The sequence below is a fragment of the Chenopodium quinoa genome, unplaced genomic scaffold (genome assembly GCF_001683475.1).
Source record: "Chenopodium quinoa cultivar QQ74 unplaced genomic scaffold, ASM168347v1, whole genome shotgun sequence".
NCBI classification, from domain to species: Eukaryota; Viridiplantae; Streptophyta; class Magnoliopsida; order Caryophyllales; family Amaranthaceae; genus Chenopodium; species Chenopodium quinoa.
In genome coordinates this window covers 1,979,432-2,000,430 of record NW_018742730.1, presented here as the reverse complement: position 1 = coordinate 2,000,430, position 20,999 = coordinate 1,979,432, and the positions used below count along the sequence as shown (strand labels likewise).

General features: G+C 37.8%; 1 protein-coding gene across 3 annotated transcripts; it reads right to left on the bottom strand.

The window, feature by feature from the left end:
• Positions 1-896: 896 nt before the first annotated feature.
• Positions 897-19,999, bottom strand: LOC110723424. Of its 3 annotated transcripts, none has more exons than XM_021902783.1 (9): positions 19,705-19,999; positions 19,292-19,359; positions 19,111-19,188; positions 2,429-2,494; positions 2,143-2,345; positions 1,944-2,036; positions 1,752-1,865; positions 1,535-1,669; positions 897-1,459 (listed from the first exon to the last, which is right to left on the bottom strand). In XM_021902783.1, the coding sequence occupies exons 2-7, from the start codon at positions 19,328-19,330 to the stop codon at positions 1,790-1,792; spliced, it is 555 nt and encodes a 184-aa protein (XP_021758475.1). In that variant the 5' UTR covers positions 19,331-19,359; positions 19,705-19,999; the 3' UTR covers positions 897-1,459; positions 1,535-1,669; positions 1,752-1,789. The 3 variants fall into 3 exon arrangements, with proteins under 3 accessions (XP_021758475.1, XP_021758476.1, XP_021758474.1); XM_021902784.1 differs by having other exon boundaries at positions 19,292-19,331; XM_021902782.1 differs by lacking the exon at positions 19,705-19,999 and having other exon boundaries at positions 19,292-19,697.
• Positions 20,000-20,999: the final 1,000 nt, after the last annotated feature.

Sequence of the window (20,999 nt, the reverse complement as noted above, 5' to 3'; positions counted from 1 at the left end):
TTTATTATTTAGTGGGTCAGTCAATCTTACTCTACATTCTACTTATATTTGTAGTGAAGAACATAAGGTTATCGTGAACAGTTATAGTGATTATCTTCACTTATTTGTCACTAATAGGCCGAAATGTTTACGTGAGTTAACCATAAACTCCACATTGCAAACTAGCAACTTGTTAGATGGGAGGTCATGTAGAATTACCTTCAAACTAGGAAACCGCAATACTGTAAAAACATGGGAAGGAATTCATTCTTACAAGAGTTACGCGGTATTTTCGAAATGAATATGCCAGATGTGATAATCTTAACTGAAACAAGAGTGTCAATTCACATGGCCCGATTGATATGCCACAACGTTCACCCATATGCAGTGTATGGATCTTCAATGACTGTCATGGACGGGGGAATCGCAGTTCTTGTCTTCAACAAAGAGGACTGCTACGGGTTGGTCGAATGTCTTAGCTACTCCAAGAAGTGGGTACTGATTACCTAATGTATTTTTTTAACAGTGATGCATGTAATTGTAATCCATATAAGTCGTTATTGGCCCCATTCGTAAATTTGGCCCATTCGAAAATTTGGCCCAATTTTATAAAGAATGAACAAATGTGTTGTAAGCCCATTTGGGCTCTTTCCCTCAATTTTAGAATTTATTTTTATTCAGTACTTATAAAACCAATTTTGGGTAGAGTAATGGACTATACAATACAGTTAATAATTCCATGCATAGATAAGGCCATAAACCAATTTTATTTGAAATTGTTCAAATACATATGTGGGCCTGTGTAGAGGTCACTATAAACAATAACAGCTCATAAGTCCATACATAAATAAGGCAACCAAGATAACATAATAATTTCAAATGTTAAGTCCAACACTAAGGCCTACGAATGAACCAGATAGCAAGAAATTGTGATCAATACACATCATTTGACGTGTTTATAATTCCAATTGAATATTTTTCAGAAATAGAACTTGATTATACAAGTGATGAGGGAGGTCATAATACAAATGAACAGTAAGTAATAAGTTAATATTATCTTTTACATTGGACCTCTTAAGCGAAATCATAAATGCATGCTACAAACAGAAGATTATTTTACATTAATTTAATTACTCATAATATGGGCTGCGTTTTAAGGATAAATGGTTGTGTAGGAGCTTGGCCCATATGAATCACCACATGGGCTGCATTTGGTAACTAGATTTACGACAATAGGCCCACATTTGAGAAATGAATAAACTATGAAATTGAATCACCTTTGGCATAACATACAATTGAGTTAGGACTAAAACCTGCCCAATTATACGGATGTCTAAACCAAGAATTATGCAATTCTGACATTTTACCATCACACAAATCTCCTTTCCACCAACACCTTGTTCCTAGTCAACTTTGATTCGCATAGACCCCTCATGCAGCATTTAAAGATATCGTCATAAACTTGATCAGAACTGATCAGCTGCATTACAATACATATGATTAGTGATGTAACCGTAATTTGGGTAATCACGTGTAACAAGATGAATAACCATACCACTGTGTTTTCAGTACTGATGGTTGGTGCTACTGAATCACCATGTAATAAAGTCACACGCAAAGGCGATGATGACTTCAGTGCAACACACATGCGTACAAACACTGGATCACTATGGAAAGTGGGAATGAAAACCTGGAAAGATTACATCCAACATCGAATAAGTAAAAAGCCAAAGGCATGATTGTGGAAGCAAAATGTGGCAGTAAAATGTCACCTCAGAAACCACGACGTAAACACGGCATGAAGGATTTTTCACAAAATTGACCAGTGAAGGCAACAACAACTCTCGCAATTCATATCCCCCACCAGGAAACGATATAACCTCACCCTAACAACATAGTTATAAGATTTATTATATTAAATGTAGTGTATTTAGAAAAATTGGAGTGTTAAGGTGTCATCGTACCAGTAATGGATATCCACCCAACCTAGGGCTCGTACTGGAGATGTCATCCTTCTAAATAGGGAAATGGCATCTTTAGAAACAAAACTGGGAATACTAAAAAAAAATCATGACACATTAGCGTCAGTATCATTAGCATCAGTATAAAAAATACAGTAACACGACAATCTTTATTAAGGTAAGTTACGTATAAGAAAATAACCTGCAAAAAGCTTCTAAAAAACTCTGCCCGTAAGAGGCCACACATCCAATTGATGCTGAATGGGTGCGCGTACAAGGAAGCTCAACAATTTCAGGATCTCCACCAACTGAAAAGTTCTCATCTGTGTTTTGTTGAATATTTCTTCTGGAAGCGCCTCGCCTTCTTCTAGGTGCCAAGCACTCCATGTCATCATGAAGCTCAACCTACCACAAAGACATGGGAAAAAATTGATACAATACAACATTAAACAGCCAATCAACCAAACAATGTGACCCAAGTCGTGTACCTTTTTTGGTCCGTCAGTATCTCTTGCCTGGCGTGGATGAATCTCACCATAAGCCACATCAAGAGTCTACAAAATAAACGAAAAACTAACTAGTTGGTATTGATATGTCCATTTTATATAGTGTTTTACCCCCGTCCCTTGGTTGTTATTAGTAGTGTTTTTGGCTCTTTTGGGCCACTTTTATTACTAATTTGTGTTTTCTAGTGTTTTCGTAGTTTTAGTTGTATTTTATAGGAAATTGCACTCTTGGAGCATTTTCCCATGCTTTATGGATCAACTACGGAAGCTAGAAGGACACGACCACTTTTGGAGCCCAGGATCGGTGAGAGCCGGTGATTAAGGGCTCGGTAATTGGGATCCCGAGGTATTCGGACCGAGTGTTAAAGACCTAAAGAGGAAATCCGGATTGGGCCGAGAAATCAAGCCCAATCAAAGTTCGAGCCTCAAAATGGAGCAAGGGCCCGATCGGGCAACCTCTAGCACGATCGGGTGCGGCGCTCTAGTGCTGTGCGTGGCTTATGGCGCGCCCGATCGTGCGAGCCTCTAGCACGATCGGGCGACGCTGATGGGAAGGAACGCGAAGAAAAAGGCGGGCCCGATCGGGCGGCCCTTCGCCCGATCGGGCGCTTGTTTTTATGTAGCCCGATTAGTTTAGTTTTAATTTTTGTTTTAGGAAACGTTTAAGTACGATTTTTGTACGGATTTTGAGATTACCTTCTTTCTTAGACTTTCTCTCTCTACTTAGAATTTTTCTCTCTCTAAATTCTTCTCTCAACTTTTGTTCTTAATTGTTTCCATTAATTCCAGATTTCTTTTTGGTAACAATTTCTTCCCTTTAAATTTCAGCTATTTTACTTGCTTCTTTGATTATACTTTTATTTGATTATTTGATTAGTTTAGTTATGATGATGCGTGAGTAATTTCATTCTAGGGTTTATGGGGATCTAAATATAATTAATATGAAGAGATAGTTTGTTATTATTGATTATTGATATTGCATGATAATTTCTTATTGAATTGATGAATCGAGCAGATGTTAATTTAATATTAAAGGCTATTTTCAATAGGAACTTAGATCTAGTAAATTGCGAGAGCCTGTTAGATCTATGTTGATTAATAAATTGCGAGAGCCTGTTAATCATGTTATTTGTGCATTGTAAATTATTAATTACTTCGTTCTAACCCAGAATATTAATTGTTGGTGAACCTGTGACCCTAGGCTTCCTTATTATTGTTTCTTTTCTTCCTAAACTTATTCTTCGTAGTATAGAATTATTTCCCAAAAATATTGGTTACTTAGATAATTTAGACTATAATAATTAATTAGGAGTAAAAAGATCTGTTTCCCTGTGGAGTTTGACCCTACTTCCCTATCTACTTTAGTTAGAGGACTTAGGTAATTATTTTTGATTAGGGGATACGACTTTACCCTGTCAAAATTTGGCGCCGTTGCCGGGGAAACGGTTTTATTTTTGTTTTCTGATTGTATTTTTGTAGTCTAAATTATCCCTTTTTTGCTTCAGAGAACGTCAGTTCCTTGAGGCAATTCTTATATTTGTCTTTAGTTCTTTGTTTGTGCCAGGTGTTCCAGATTAGGTTACATCCCTTTCGACCCTGAGATCGAGCGTTCTTTTCATAGGCAAAGGAAACTCTATAGACAAATTCTGGCGGGTTCTGAGGAGGACAACGGTCGAAGAGATCCTCCCTCTAATTCTAGTGACACAGATATTCCTTCAGATTCAGAATCAGAGATGACGGCCCAGAAGAAACTCAGTGACTACTCGCAACCGAAGCTTACAGATTTCCCGCACCTTACTCCCACTCCGGCTCTAGATGGAGTTTAATTTGAGATCAAGCCCCAATTTATCACTATGATAGAGAGGAAGCAATTCAATGAAGCTAAGGGTGAACATCTTAATCTTCACATCGCATATTTCTGCCAATATTGTAACACCATTAGACAAGCCGGGGTCACGCAAGACCAAATCAGGGAGATTCTTTTTCCTTTTTCATTATGTGGCAAAGCAAAATTATGGTTTAATGGTTTGAATAAAACTGCACTTGGTATTACTGACTGGGAAACTCTTGCTTTGAATTTCTATAGTAAATACTATCCTGCAGAAAGAACAGCGGTGCTAAGGAGTGCTATTCAGAACTTCGCTCAAGAAGCCGACGAAACGTTATATGAGGCTTGGGAGAGGTTCAAGGATCTACAGAGAGAGTACCCCCACCACAATCTAGCACAATGGCAATTGATCCAAGCATTCTATAATGGACTTGGAAATTCTTCTACATTAGTGCTAGATTCAGCAGCTAGTGGGAGACTCATGAATTTAAATGTGGATGATGCAGGACAGGTTATCGAAGACATGGCAATACACAATTCCCAATATGGGAATCCGAGAGGGTTTGCAAATAAAGGAAAACATAATGTCGATTCCGTATCCTTTTTGCAAGCTCAATTAACATCTATTTGTCAAAAATTAGATAATCTTTCTGCTGTTGCTAACAATGAAGCTTTTTGTGAAAATTGTGGAATTGTAGGTCATTGGGAACAAGATTGTAGGAGCTCTATGGAACAAGTTAATACCTTTCAAACCTATAGGCAGAATAACCCCTATTCCAATTCCTACAATCCCGCTTATAAAAATCATCTTTATCTTTCGTACCGGAGCACCAATGTACAAAATCCTCCACCTCCACAACAACCACAACAGCAAACCCCACCACAGCAAAAATATTATCATCCTAATTCTGGCCAGAAAAGCCAAGCATCACCCTCATCATCTTCCAACCCTGCCATGACAGAAATTAGAGCAATACTTGCCAATATGCAAAAGCATATGGAGAGTAGGGATGCGCAAATTGATTCTATCCTATCCCATAATAAAATCATGGACAATCAAATTGCACAACTTTCATCAACCCTACAATCCCATCAGCAGGGAGCTCTACCATCACAACCTATCCATCCTACAGATCATGCCAATGCAATCACTCTAAGGAGTGGTTCACATTATGATGGACCTCCTATGCAAAAGGAAGATAGACCAGTTCCTGATCTAGATTCCTCTATACCAAACGCTAATCCCGCTAGCCCTGCAGGGCTACAAATAGATACTAACCCTACTAATGTTTCTATGTAGGGTAAATCGCAGGATAAGGGAGGAGATGTGCAGAGAGCCCAGTTATCAAGCTTCCATTCCCTAATAGACATCTAAAGAGTAAGCTTGATAAACAATTCGGTAAGTTTTTAGAGGTTGTGAAAAACCTGCAGGTAACAGTTCCTTTAACTGACTTAATCACTCAAGTTCCTGCTTATGCTAAATTTATGAAAGACATTCTGACTAGGAAAAGGGTCTTTAATGAAGTAGAAACTGTAGCTTTCACAGAGGAGTGTAGCGCTTTATTGCAAAACAAATCCCCTCCTAAATTAAAGGACCCCGGTAGTTTTTCTATCCCTTGTCATATTGGGAATGTTTTTATTGATAAAGCTTTGTGTGATTTGGGTGCTAGTGTCAGTGTCATACCATCGTCTGTTTGTACTAAACTTAATATGGGAGAATTAAAAGTTACTAATATAACTTTGCAAATGGCAGATCGTTCGGTAAAATACCCCTTAGGTATTTTAGAGGACGTACCTGTCAGAGTTGGTAAATTTTTTATTCCTGTTGATTTTTTTGTTTTAGACATGGCAGAGGACACACAATTACCCATTATATTAGGTAGGCCTTTCCTCCATACTGCAGGAGCGATTATTGATGTTAAAAATGGTAAACTAACCCATTCTGTAGGTGACGATAATGTTACTTTCAATTTAAGGAAGGTTTTGAAAGGGCCTATGCTAGAGGAAAATTGTTGTTATATTGATATAATTGATATAATGGATGATATTTGTGATGATAGCTTGCCACAGGTTCTTGCGAAGGATCCCCTAGAGGATGTTCTCTGCGGGAATTTATCTATAGACAATGCAAGCGTTTGGGGTAATGAGGTACAAGATATTGAAAAGGCTCTTTCCTTAGAAGAGTTAAGCCCCGACGAAACATTGAAGGTAGTAAATTTAGTTCAGGAATCAAAACCTGCAGAGGTCAAGAAACCTGAGCTAAAACCTCTCCCTTCTCATTTAAAATATATTTTTCTTGATTAACAGGAACTACACCCCGTGATCATCAGTACTGCACTTACTGACCTACAAACTTCCCAACTTCTAGGGGTTCTCAAAACCCATAAGAAAGCTATTGGGTACAGTATTGATGATCACAAGGGTATTAGCCCTGATTTTTGTATGCACATGATACATCTAGAGGATAATTACAAGCTCTGCATTCAACCCCAACAAAGATTAAATCCCAACATGCAGGAAGTAGTCAAGAAGGAGGTGATGAAATTACTTGATGCAGGTATTATCTATCCAATTTCTGACTCCAAATGGGTAAGTCATGTACAGGTAGTGCCAAAGAAAGGTGGGATGACTGTGATAACCAACGAAAAAAATGAATTAATTCCCACTAGAACTGTAACAGGGTGGCGTATGTGCATCGATTATCGTAGATTAAATATCGCCACAAAAAAGGACCACTTCCCTCTCCCCTTCATAGATCAAATGCTTGAGAGGTTAGCCAATCATAAATTCTTTTGCTATTTGGATGGGTATTCGGGATTTTTCCAAATTCCGATTCACCCTGAAGATCAGGAAAAGACTACTTTTACATGCCCTTATGGCACTTTTGCATATCGTAGAATGCCCTTTGGTTTATGTAATGCACCCGCTACCTTTCAACGTTGTATGATGAGCAATTTTTCTGATTTCATAGTCTATTATGGAGGTCTTTATGGATGATTTTAGCGTATATGGTTCTTCATTTGATTCATGTTTAATTAATCTCGCTAAAATTTTGAAAAGATGTGAAGAGTGCAACTTAGTTCTTAATTGGGAAAAATGTCACTTTATGGTGACAGAGGGAGTAGTCCTAGGTCATATTGTATCTAATAAGGGCATACAAGTAGACAAAGCTAAAATATCAGTGATTGAGCAATTACCTCCCCCAGTTAATGTTAAGGGAGTTAGAAGTTTCTTGGGTCATGCGGGGTTTTATCGCCGTTTTATCAAAGATTTTTCTAAAATTGCTAAACCACTGACACAGCTTTTGCTCAAGGATGCCCCATTTATTTTTATTGACGAGTGTCTTGAGGCTTTCAACAAGATTAAACAGGCTTTGATATCGGCACCCATCATATGTGCTCCCGATTGGAACATTCCTTTCGAGATCATGTGTGATGCAAGTGACTTTGCGCTAGGAGCCGTGCTCGGACAGAGGAAGGACAAGGTTTTGCATGCTAATTATTATGCTAGCAAAACTCTGGATGAAGCCCAAGTCAATTATGCCACTACGGAAAAGGAGTTTCTTGCTGTTATTTATGCTTTAGAAAAATTTAGATCATATCTTGTCAGTTCTAAATTTACTGTTTTTACTGATCATGCAGCATTGAAATACTTGATAGCTAAGGAAGAATCAAAGCCAAGGCTACTCCGGTGGGTTCTCTTGCTCCAAGATTTCAACATAGAAATAAAAGATAAAAAGGGAGCAGAGAACGTAGTGACAGACCACTTGTCACGTATCAGGTATGATGAGGGTAAGGATTCTCTACCTATAGATGATTCTTTCCCTGATGATGATATGTCCATTTTATATAGTGTTTTACCCCCGTCCCTTGGTCGTTATTAGTAGGGTAAGGATTCTCTACCTATAGATTATTCTCTACCTATAGATGATTCTTTCCCTAAAGACCTGATGATGTTTAGTTTTAATTCTTGTTTTAGAAAACGTTCAAATACGATTTTGTACGGAATTTTTAGAGGATCTTCTTTCTTAGACTTTCTCTCTCTACTTAGGATCTTTTCTCTCTATTAACTCTTCGCTCAACTCTTGTTCTTGATTATTTCCATTAATACCGATTAGTTTGGTAACGATTTCTCTTCTCTTAATCTTATTTCCTTCCATCATGACTTATTTTATTGCTTTGATTAGTTTAGTTTCTATTATGTGTGAGTAGTTTTCTTTCTAGGGTTTTTGGGGATCCGTTAATAATATGAAGGGGTAATTTATTGTTGTTAATTATCAATGCTAGATTAATTTCCTATTGGTTGATTTAATGCTCTGTGACTAGATTAGGCCTGATCTTTTATGCATGAGTTTGACAATATTGATTCGAGATTCGACAAATGAGAATTGATGTTTAGATCTAGTTTCAATATGCAGGTTAATTTATAAATGGTTAAGTCGAGATTCGAAAGATGAGATTTAATACCAGTAAATTAATTCTGTGATTGAAATACGTAGCGAAAGCCCTTTATGATCCGATTAATTTATGCATTGATGATTGATTATTATGTTTTACCCTGGAATATTATTTATTGGTGAACCTATGCCCTAGGCCTTTTAATCATTGTTTCTCCTCCTACTTTTATTATTTCCCACTTTTACTCTTAGTAGTTTAGTTTCCTTCGATTATTATATTTTGGTTACTTTATAATCTAGATTATATTAATTAATTAGGAATAGAAAGACTCGTTTCTCTGTGGATTCGACCCTACTTCCCTATCTACATTAGTTAGAGGATTTAGGAATTACTTTTGATTAAGGGATACGACTTTACCCTGTCAAAATTTGGCGTCGTTGCCGGGGAAACGGTTTAATTTTTATTTCTAATTATTATTAGATTCTAGATTATTTTGTTTTATTATTTTATTTTATTTTTTTTTTATTTTTTTTTTTAGTTGAAAATATCCATGCTTACGTCACTACAAGAATTATATAATTTTTATGCAGCACCTAACTACTGTAGTTGTCAACGTCTTTGTCATGAAAATCCTGAATGCCCTTATAGTGAGTTTTTTGTGCGTGCTCCGGATGATTTTAGAGTCTTTCCATATACATATGATTATATTCGGAAACGATTAGTTGCTAATGAAAGTTATTGGAAGGCTCTTGATGAAAAAGTCTATGGACACTATAATAATATAAATGTTATTGAGAATGAAGAACCATCGGTTATAGAATTTGTGGTTGAAACATCATTGGTTGACAAACCGGTGACTGAAAAAACCATTAGTTGTAGAAACGGTGGTTGAAAATTCCTTTGTTGATGATGAGGTTATTTGTGAGGGTAAAATTTTCAAGTCATTATTGGATTATAAAGACAATGACTACCTCCATGTTCGTTCTATTAATTCTAAATTTTTAACGGAGGAAGTAGAAGGTTGTGGTGTATTTTCATCTCTCTTTTAATTTTTCCTTCTACCTTGAGTTCTCTTTATGTGCTTCTAACCTTTTCTTTGTAGGGATTAATGTGCTTGCTATTAAGCCCTATATAGTGCTTAATGAAATGTTTGCAGGAGCGTTTGATAAGTTACTCAAGGCATTGAATTCTTCCGATTGAGAGGAAGGAGTATGGTCGAGCGGGACCTTGATAAACTAGCGCTTTGCGGGAGGCAACCCGTATTTTGTTGTTTTTTTTTTTAGTTTTTTATTTATTTATTTGTTTGTGTGTTTTCTTTTTGTTTTGTTTTAGAGAGGTAGAGGAGAGTATATCTTATATTTGTGGGAGTGTGATTTTGTGCAGAGATACTAGAAAAGAAGTTGAGAAAAGATCGAAGGGCTAAAGGAATCCCGGGGCAATTAGCAGCACCAAGCTGCCCCGTCAAATCAGTAGCACGGGCCCGATTGGGCAGAGCTCGCCCGATCGGGCGCGCGTAAGCGTCAGCAACTTCATCAACTTTGACAGGCCATAACTTTTGCGTTTCTTATTCGATTTTTGCGTGTGACCTGTCGTTGGAAAGCTCTTCACGTCTAGTTTCCAATGCAATTGGAATTACTGTATTATCATTTATTTATCAAAAGTTATGATCAGAATAATGCACGACTCAAATTTGAACTTTTTCCCGCTAACACTTTGTTTCTTTCTTGCCCAATTTTGTTTCAAAGAGATGCATTGCAATCCTCGAGACTTTGGTGACATTGATGTGGTGATGATGAAGAGTAGTTACCTTGACTACTAGCTTCCTTTTAAGACAATGAGGACATTGTCTGATTTAGCTTGGGGGGAGGTTCTCGTGTTCGTATGGTACATCTTTCACTCTCTCTCTTCTCGTTTTACTTTTATTTTTCTTAGTATAGATTTTATTGCTTTCTTAGGTTGGTTTCGTTCCAATGAATTGTAAATCATGCTTCCCTGTGCCCCTTAATTGTTTTGATTCTTGGTATTTGATGGTAAGCATTGTGGATTAGTTGATCATGATTTGATGTTTGATTGCCTTGAAACCTTAACATGCGTCAATTTTGTCCGTGATAGTTCCATAATTCCTGGTATGTCAATGAATTTGAGTATTGGTTTGCAACTATTAGTAATATTTATATGATTCATTATTATGCACATTGTGGAGGACGAAAGCATTTGTTCTTTTAAGTAGCCTCCAGATATTGTAGATACATTTGTTCCCTTCTTGCTACCCATGTTGTTGCCTTGAATTTTTGTTGTTTATTAGCCACATTACAAGCCTATTTTGCCCTATTGGTTACTAGTCCCAAGCTTGGCTTGGGGGAGCTATTAGTGAGTGAGGTAAGGGAGTTTGTAGTGTGCTTATTATTTGCACAATTTGGGTGGGTTTTTGAGAAGTTGTTTTGTTGTTATTCATGTTTATTTTTGATGAGTTTGAGAGTTATTTTTTCTTAAAAATATAAAGCATGATATTATGAAAAAAAAGAGAAGTTCAAAGAAAAAAAATGTGAAAAAAAAAAGTGAACTTCAAAAGAAAAAAAAAGTGTTCAAATGTTCTAGTTTGAGGTTGATCAAAAGAAAAATGATAGAGCTTCAATGAAAAAAATTCTAGTTTGGAAATAAAGTTTGTTTATTCACTCTATTACTTCATTATTATATCTTATGAGTGAAATTGTAAGAGTTGGGATTATTTATTATGATTGGAATATATTTGGTTGATGATAGAGTTGGTTATGTTGGAGATGTATGATCATCATTTATTTTGATCATGGGTTTATTAGGATTTGGCTCCCTTAATGCATAGCTTTTCTCTCATATAATCCCAAATTTATCCTACCTTTACCCTAGTCTTACATTACAAGCTTTAAAGACCTTCCGTCCTTGTGCATAGAAGTTATGTAAATGTGAAAGTGTTGTTTATCAATGCAAGTTATGATTTGGCATATTTCGAGTCGACTAGTAGGATGAGCGTTCATTGCTTTTATACACACGAGAGTGGGAGTTGGGAGGGCATTGTTCACATTAAAGGGGTTGGTTGGAGAGCGATCGAGTACATCTTTTACTCGCCACATAAATGAGAGTTGAGTGTGTGAGCACTAGTCTTGAATTCTATATGCTCTTGTGGTTTGCTCTACTTGACAATTGTTGGGGAGGAAGGGTGATTAGATGAATAAGATTGATTGATGTTGAAGCATGTTCATTAGATTTGCCTTGAATAGTTGGTTTTGATTTGATGATTGGGGTGAAGTATGTTTTATATGTTCATTGATGAGCTTTTTGCTTAGGGACAAGCAAAGGTTTGGCTTGGGGGAGTTTGATATGTCCATTTTATATAGTGTTTTACCCCTCGTCCCTTGGTCGTTATTAGTAGTGTTTTTGTCTCTTTCGGGCCACTTTTATTACTAATTTGTGTGTTCTAGTGTTTTCGTAGTTTTAGTTGTATTTTACAGGAAATTGCACTCTTGGAGCATTTTCCCGGGCTTTATGGATCAACTACGGAAGCTAGAAGGACGCGACTACTTTTGGAGCCCAGGATCGGTGAGAGCCGGTGATTAAGGGCTTGGTAATTGGGATCCCGAGGCATTTGGACCAAATATTCGAGACCCGAGAGGAAACCCAGATTGGGCCGAGAAATCTAGCCCAATCGAAATCCAAGCCTCAAGGGGAGCAAAGACCCGATCGGGCAACCTCTAGCCCGATCGGGCGCGGCAAACCATAGTGCTGTGCATGCTAAGGCGCGCCCGATCGTGCGAGCATCTAGCATGATCGGGCGATGCTGCTTGGGAAGAACGCGAAGAAAAAGGCGCGCCCGATCGAGCGGCCCTTTGCCTGATCGGGCGCGCGTTTTTAGAAGACCTGATGATGTTTAGTTTTAATTCTTGTTTTAGAAAACGTTTAAATACGATTTTGTACGGAATTTTTAAAGGATCTTCTTTCTTAGACTTTCTCTCTCTACTTAGGATCTTTTCTCTCTCTTAACTCTTCGCTCAACTCTTGTTCTTGATTATTTCCATTAATACCGATTAGTTTGGTAACGATTTCTCTTCTCTTAATCTTATTTCTTTCCATCATGACTTATTTTATTGCTTTGATTAGTTTAGTTTCTATTATGTGTGAGTAGTTTTCTTTCTAGGGTTTTTGGGGATCCGTTAATAATATGAAGGGGTAATTTATTGTTGTTAATTATCAATGCTAGATTAATTTCCTATTGATTGATTTAATGCTCTGTGACTAGATTAGGCCTGATCTTTTATGCATGAGTTTGACAATATTGATTCGAGATTCGACAGATGAGAATTGATGTTTAGGTCTAGTTTCAATATGCAGGTTAATTTATAAATGGTTAAGTCGAGATTCGAAAGATGAGATTTAATACCGGTAAATTAATTCTGTGATTGAAATACGTAGCGAAAGCCCTTTATGATCTGATTAATTTATGCATTGATGATTGATTATTATGTTTTACCCTTGAATATTATTTATTGGTGAACCTATGCCCTAGGCCTTTTAATCATTGTTTCTCCTCCTACTTTTATTATTTCCCACTTTTACTCTTAGTAGTTTAGTTTCCTTCGATTATTATATTTTGGTTACTTTATAATCTAGATTATATTAATTAACTAGGAATAGAAAGACTCGTTTATCTGTGGATTCGACCCTACTTCCCTATCTACATTAGTTAGAGGGTTTAGGAATTACTTTTGATTAGGGGATACGACTTTATCCTGTCAGATGACAACCTATATGTAGTTGTAGAGTAACACCCATGGTATGCGGATTTTGCTAATTATTTAGTGGGTGATACTCTACCTCCTGACTTGTCCTACCAACAGAAAAAGAAATTCCTTTCTGATGTTAAACATTATTTTTGGGATGATCCTTTTTTGTTTCGTGAGTGTGCAGATGGATTATTTCGCACGTGTGTTCCCGAATGGGATGCCCATGGCGTTCTTACCGCCTGTCATACCTCACCTTATGGAGGACATCACGGCCCCACTAAAACGGTGGCTAAGATTAGTGAGTCAGGCTTCTATTGGCCTACTATGTTCAAGGATGCTAACACTTTTGTGCAGGCTTGTGACTCTTGCCACTCTTGCCAGAGGACTGGCAACATTTCGCGGAGGCATGAGATGCCCCAAACCGGGATTCTTGAAGTAGAAATATTCGATGTTTGGGGTATTGATTACATGGGGCGTTCCCATCTTCCAATGGGAATTGCTACATACTTGTAGCCGTCGATTATGTGTCTAAGTGGGTTGAGGCCATAGCTTCACCAACAAACGATGCCAAGGTAGTCACCAAGCTCTTCAAGAAGACCATATTTCCGAGGTCTGGTGTTCCACGGGCTATCATTAGTGATGGAGGTACCAACTTCCATGAAAGACAACTGGATAACCTCCTTAAGAAGTATGGCGTATATCACAGAACCGGGCTTAGTTACCACCCTCAAACTAGTGGTCAAGTTGAGGTCTCTAATAGGGAAATCAAGGCGATCCTAGAAAAGGTAGTAGCCAAGTCAAGGAAAGATTGGAGTATGAAACTCGATGACACACTTTGGGCATACCGAACAGCATTCAAGACACCAATTGGTACTTCGCCTTATAGATTAGTGTATGGTAAGGCATGTCATCTTCCCGTGGAATTGGAGTACAAAGCTTTTTGGGCGATCAAGGAGCTTAACATGGACTCTAAGGTCGCAGGTAAGAGAAGACTCCTCCAACTCAATGAGTTAGATGAGTTTAGATTGTCAGCATATGATAGTGCGCGAATCTACAAGGAGAAGACCAAGAAGTGGCATGACAAGAGGATCTTACCAAGAGAGTTTGCACCAGGTGATAAGGTTCTTCTCTTCAATTCTAGATTAAAGATTTTCCCAGGAAAGTTGAAGTCTAGGTGGTCCGGTCCCTTCACTGTCACAAGGGTGAACAAATTTGGCTCGATAGAGTTGGTCAATGACAAGGGTGAAGAGTTTAAGGTAAATGGCCAACGACTGAAGGTGTATCATGAGGGCGCTACTAGTAGAGATGTGGAGGAAACCTTCGTAACTCCACTTCCAACCTGAGCATCAAGGTGGTAAGAGGGTCGTGCGGGACCTAGATAAACCAGCGCTTTGCAGGAGGCAACCCGTATTTCTTGCTTTCTAGACTAGTTTTCCTTTTTATTTTTTTTTATTTTTTTTTATTTTTTTATATTTTAGAGAGGCGAGGAGAGCGAAATTTTACCGTTTATAAGTGTTTTTGTACAGGTATAGGTTTAAGAGGCCAAAAAAAAAATTTAGAAAAATTTGAAGACGAAGAAAAAGCTAAGGAAATCTGACTGGGCACGGGCCCGATCGGGCGGAGCTCGCCCGATCGGGCACGCAAGCAAGGCAAAATTCCAGCCTTAAATTCGCCCGATCAAGCGTGGCTGCCCGATCGGGCGCGCAAGAAGAGCTGGAAATCGGAGCTTATTTCGCCCGATCGAGCGAGGTTGCCCGATCGGGCGCGCAAGTGCAGTCAGATTCTCGAGCAAATTTCGCCTGATCGGGCGAGGTTGCCCGATCGGGCGAAAATCGAGTGAAGGAAAAGATATGTCGGGCGAGTAAGAGGGCGAAATTTTCGTTCGTGTTCGCGCCCGATCGGGCGGAGCTCGCCTGATCGGGCGCGTAACTATGGTTCTGGAAATCAAGATTATTCGCCCGATCGGGCGAGGCTTGCCCGATCGGGCGCGCCTATTTGGCCGTCCCCTTTATACTTTTCCTCTTCTTTCTTTCCTCATTTTCTTCTTCTTTCATCTTTTTCTCCATTACTTTCTCTCTCTAAAACCTCCATTTTTACACCTTCAAACTCACTTATTTTCAAAGATCTTCTCCAATCCTTCCATCAAAACTCAAAATTTTTTGCATATTTTTAATCCTTTCATCTTTCTCTACAATCTACACCCAATTTCTACCATTTTCTCTCGATTTTCTCTAAACCCTAAGAGAGAGAAACTCTTCAATTCCTCTATTTTCTAATCACAATGGCTCTCAAGAGATCAAGAACGGTAAGGGGGGAAAGCTCAAGGCAACAAGAGGCCAGAATTGACCCGGATTTGCAAGTTCCGGGATGGGAGAGGGTGGTCATCACCACCCAAGAGCAAAAACAAAGGATGCTCAACCTCATTACGAGGCAGGTAATTCCCACTCGTTTTATTCATCACCCCACCCTTATTAGTTTAGGAATTGATAAGCATGTAGAAAAATTGTTTAAGGGAGTTGGCATGAGTGGTTTCTTTAACATGCATTACGATACTTATAATTATTTAACCTTAAAATTCGTTTCTAGTTTTAATGTCATAAAATCAAATGCTTTAATTTCTCATGTTCAATTTCGATTATTCAATAATAATGTTAGATTAACATTGAAAGAATTTAGTAAACTTTTTGAGTTGAAATCGGATAGGCCCCTTGAACCGCCCCAAGACAACATTGTCGTTGTCTATCAATCCCTTACGGGGGATCCTAATTTGAACCTCCAACATGCTAAGGGCACTTGGATACAACATCCTGTGCCAAAGATTTGGCAACAGTTTTTTGGTCTTACCATTTTTGGAAGGCATGAACCCGCCAATGTTAGGCGGGATGAGCTTGAATTGCTAGGGTCATACATGATCCCTTAGAGTGAAAAGCTCAATATAGTCCACAAAATGGCCACCCACTTCCAACAGGTGGCCAATGCGGCCGAGGCGGGTAGGTCTAGGGTACCCATTTAATTTGGTGGCCTAGTTACACACATAGCGGTCAAACACCTTAGCTTTGTCCCTAACGATGACGGTAAGGTAGCCGGCCCAACTATTATGGACCTACCCTATTTAGGTGGCCTTAATTGGATTAATGTCATGGGAGGGGAGACTTGGTGGGTGATTCAACGGGAATCGGGTAGGAGGGATAATGCTTTCACTTTACCCAACCCCACCTTGACCAAATTTGAGAAGGGGAAGCCTTCTTACACTTTCGAGCTTAACGGTCAAGGTGAGGTGCAACCACCTCACCCTTCACCTCAACCCCACCAATCTCCCATAGACCACTCACCTCATCACCATTCACCACATTATCCACCACCTCCACCCTTTACATACGATATTCCCACTTCCTCTACCAACTACAACATAGACCCCAACGCCCCTTATGACTTCTCGGCTTATAGGAGCCAATTAGATAGGATTGAGATGGGGCAAGGGAGAGTTGAGGGCTTGGTTAGGGATTTGGACACTAGAGTGGGGTCTCTAGATAGAAGGGTAGGGTATGTGGAGAGGAACCTAGGGAGGGGTTTATACCCCATGTAGGATGACTACGCCCGTCGGGGGGCTATTCCCCCCGATTCACTTGTCCCCGATTGGTTCCAATATCCGCAAGGTGGATATACGAACCCAAGTGCCTTTGGTACCTACGTCGACTACTCATCGGTCCATGGTTATTGGACCGATGTACCTTTTGGTGGGCTTGGAGGAATGTGGACCCTAACTACTTTGCAGGTGGTTCGGGTTATGGAGGTGGTGGCTCTAACCATGGAGGAGCCGGTTCTAGCCACGGAGGGGGCTATTCGAGGATGGATGAGGATGAGGAGTAGGCTACACTCCCAAGTCAATGAGAGCATTGCTTGATTTGGCTTGGGGGTGTTCTTTCGCTTGGTAATTCTCTTCCTTTTCCTTTTCTCTTTTTAATTGCTTTCTAGTATAGTTTTTATTGCTTTCCTAGTATAGTTTTCATTGCTTTTTTATTTATGAAAAATACAAAAAAATTCAAAAATACGTTCCAATGAATTGTAAATCATGCTTCTCTGTGCCCCATACTTGAGAAAATTTGTTTTGATTCTTGGTTATTGATAATGAGCATTGTGGATTTGTTGGTCATGATTTGAAGTTTAATTGCTTGGATTCCTAAACATAAGTCAATTTTGCCAACTATTTGTGAATATAGTGCTTGACTAGTTGATTTGGTTAGGAAATGTGTGATAGTTCCATAATTTCTGGTATGTCAATGAATTTGAGTATTGATTTGCAGCTATGAGTAGTGTTTCATGACTTATTATTATGCACATGAGGAGGACGAAGGCATTCATTCTTTTAGGTAGCCTTCAGAGTATTAGATACATTTGTTCCCTTCTTGTTACCCATGTTGTTGCTTGTGCCCTTTTATTGTTTATTTAGCCACATTACAAGCCTATATGAGCCCTGTTGGTTACTAGTCCCAAGCTTGGCTTGGGGGAGCTATTAGTTGGTGAGGTGAGAGAGTTGTGGTGTGCATATTATTGGCACAATGTGGGAATAAAAGAAGAGTTATTGTTCTTTGATTGGAAAATATTGATATTGTGTTTCAAAGTTGAATTTTCCAATATGAGTTAAAAAGAAAAAAAAAAGAGCAAAAGAAAAAAATTAATGCTAAGTGTTCTATTTGAAGGTTGTTCAAAAGAAAAAAAAAAAGAATGAGTTCAAAGTTTGTTTTTCACTCAAAGTTCTACATTATCATATTTTTATGAGTGATTATTGTAAGTGTTGGGATTGTTTATGATGATTAAAGTTGTATTTGGTGGTTTTTGTCGGAGTTAGTTATGTTGATGGAGATGTATGATCATCATTTATTTTGATCATGGGTTTATTAGGATTTGGCTCCCTTAATGCATAGCTTTTCTCTCATATAATCCCAAATTTATCCTACCTTTACCCTAGTCTTACATTACAAGCTTTAAAGACCTTCCGTCCTTGTGCATAGAAGTTATGTAAATGTGAAAGTGTTGTTTATCAATGCAAGTTATGACTTGGCATATTTCGAGTCGACTAGTAGGATGAGCGTTCATTGCTTTTATACACACGAGAGTGGGAGTTGGGAGGGCATTGTTCACATTAAAGGGGTTGGTTGGAGAGCGATCGAGTACATCTTTTACTCGCCACATAAATGAGAGTTGAGTGTGTGAGCACTAGTCTTGAATTCTATATGCTCTTGTGGTTTGCTCTACTTGACAATTGTTGGGGAGGAAGGGTGATTAGATGAATAAGATTGATTGATGTTGAAGCATGTTCATTAGATTTGCCTAGAATCTTTGATGTTTGATTTGATTATTGGGGTGAAGTATGTTTTATATGTTCATTATGAGCTCTTTGCTTAGGGACAAGCAAAGGTTTGGCTTGGGGGAGTTTGATATGTCCATTTTATATAGTGTTTTACCCCCGTCCCTTGGTCGTTATTAGTAGTGTTTTTGACTCTTTTGGGCCACTTTTATTACTAATTTGTGTTTTCTAGTGTTTTCGTAGTTTTAGTTGTATTTTACAGGAAATTGCACTCTTGGAGCATTTTTCCGGGCTTTATGGATCAAAGTTTCACCATCAAAAGACATAGCCGTGAATACATTTTCAAAGTCAATCAACTATATTCTTATATTTACCTTCGACCGAACATGAAAATACTCCTTCAACACTTCACCTTTCGACTTCACTTGCCCACCAATACTTAATTTGTCGTCCTAATCATTTGATTTGACTTAAAAATTAACAATGTAGCAATTCATTTTACTAATATAAATTAACAAAACAAGCATGGAATCGGTCAACAGAACAACACTATACCTTGAACAATGTTGGATCATCACAATTAGGGTCTTTCATCCTACGTTCAACAATTATCCTTCAGAACACTATAACAAAGTAAGGCAGTCATATCATACATTTTTGGATAACTCTAACCACAAATTTATCTAATTTTAAATCATCAATAAAGAATCAATTGGTTTTACTTTGGACTTTAATCAATCCCTTGTTAACAAATATTCACCTATACCAACATCAAAATTGAAAAGCACAAACATATTAATTCTTTTTAACAAACACTGCATGCTTTAACATCACAGTAAAAATTAATTTCAAACCAAATATGCCGAGCGCAAATAAAATACTGCCGCAATCAGATTATCAATATCAATTCGTGAATTTGATTCTATAATTAAACATAAACGCATTAATAATACATGAAATTGACTTACAGCGAATCCACTAAGCCAATGAACCACGAGCGACAGCTGCTATGCTTTCAATTCAAAATTCGACAAACTATGAATTGTTCGAACATGTGAAAGCTGCTCTTCAATTGAAGTCGTCTTCAATTGAAATCGCCATGTATTACAAATTGTTGACTAATTTCAAGCGAAGGCAATCCCAATTGCAATATACGACATCAGAGTTCGTCCAGGAATGTACTACCAACATTCGAAATTTTCGCCGGAAAGGATTATCTCCAATCGTAAAAAACAAACAAGGGTAAATGAAATTGGGAAAGTGAAAAAAACGGAGGTAACGGCATGTTACTTCGTTGACTGAGGCTTCCGTTAGTCAAAAAATATCAGTTAACCCAAAGGTTTCTGTGATGTTACCAAAATACCCCTCACTTATTATGGTTATTTACCAAAATACCCCCTGATGTGCGTTTGATGTAAATATGCCTGATCAACTAGTATTTCCTCATAATTTGTTAACTGTAACTTATTTCATACTCCCTCTGTCCCTATTTGTTAGTCTCATATTTCGATTTAGAATGTCTCTTTACATTGCACCTTTTCCTGATATAGTAACATGCTCCCACCATTAAACCTACTTGTATACACTCACAAGTCACAAGTGTAAAAGACAAATATATCAATGAGGTAAATTTATTATTTAGCTAGTAAATGGGAGTTTACATTGTGAAATTATCTAACAAATCACTATATCCAAACTAAATAAAAAAAACTTCAATGGAAAAACAAGGAGCTTCACTTGGCTTAAATGAGGAAAGATAACACTCATACCCTTTGAAGTTAACCATTTCCTTTTATTTCACCATTGTTCTTAGGGTTTTCGTTTAAAAAATATGACGGTGAAAGTGGTGATTAACTAGAGGAACCGCGATTATTGGGAAGAAGGGGAAGAAGAATATGGAAATGGAGGAGGATGAAAGAGACCAAAACGAAAAAAAAAATAAAAATAAATGAGTAAATCAAATAAAAGTATATATATAATATTCATAAAATTCTTTTTATTTACATTTTCCTTGTTTCTCATATTTAAAAATTGGGGCTTCCCTCCTTCTGTATCCCATATGCAATTTGAAAACATGAATATGTACCTATCCTTTTTTTTATTTTTTTATTGACAAAGAATATGTACCTATCCTTGATGAAATTTATTATTAAGACGATTGTTGATTGAATCTAATATATAATTAGTTATAAAGTGTTATATACTTCTATTGGAATTTTAGATTTCTTAGGATTTGATTGGAAATGAAATTATTTTCCTGCTT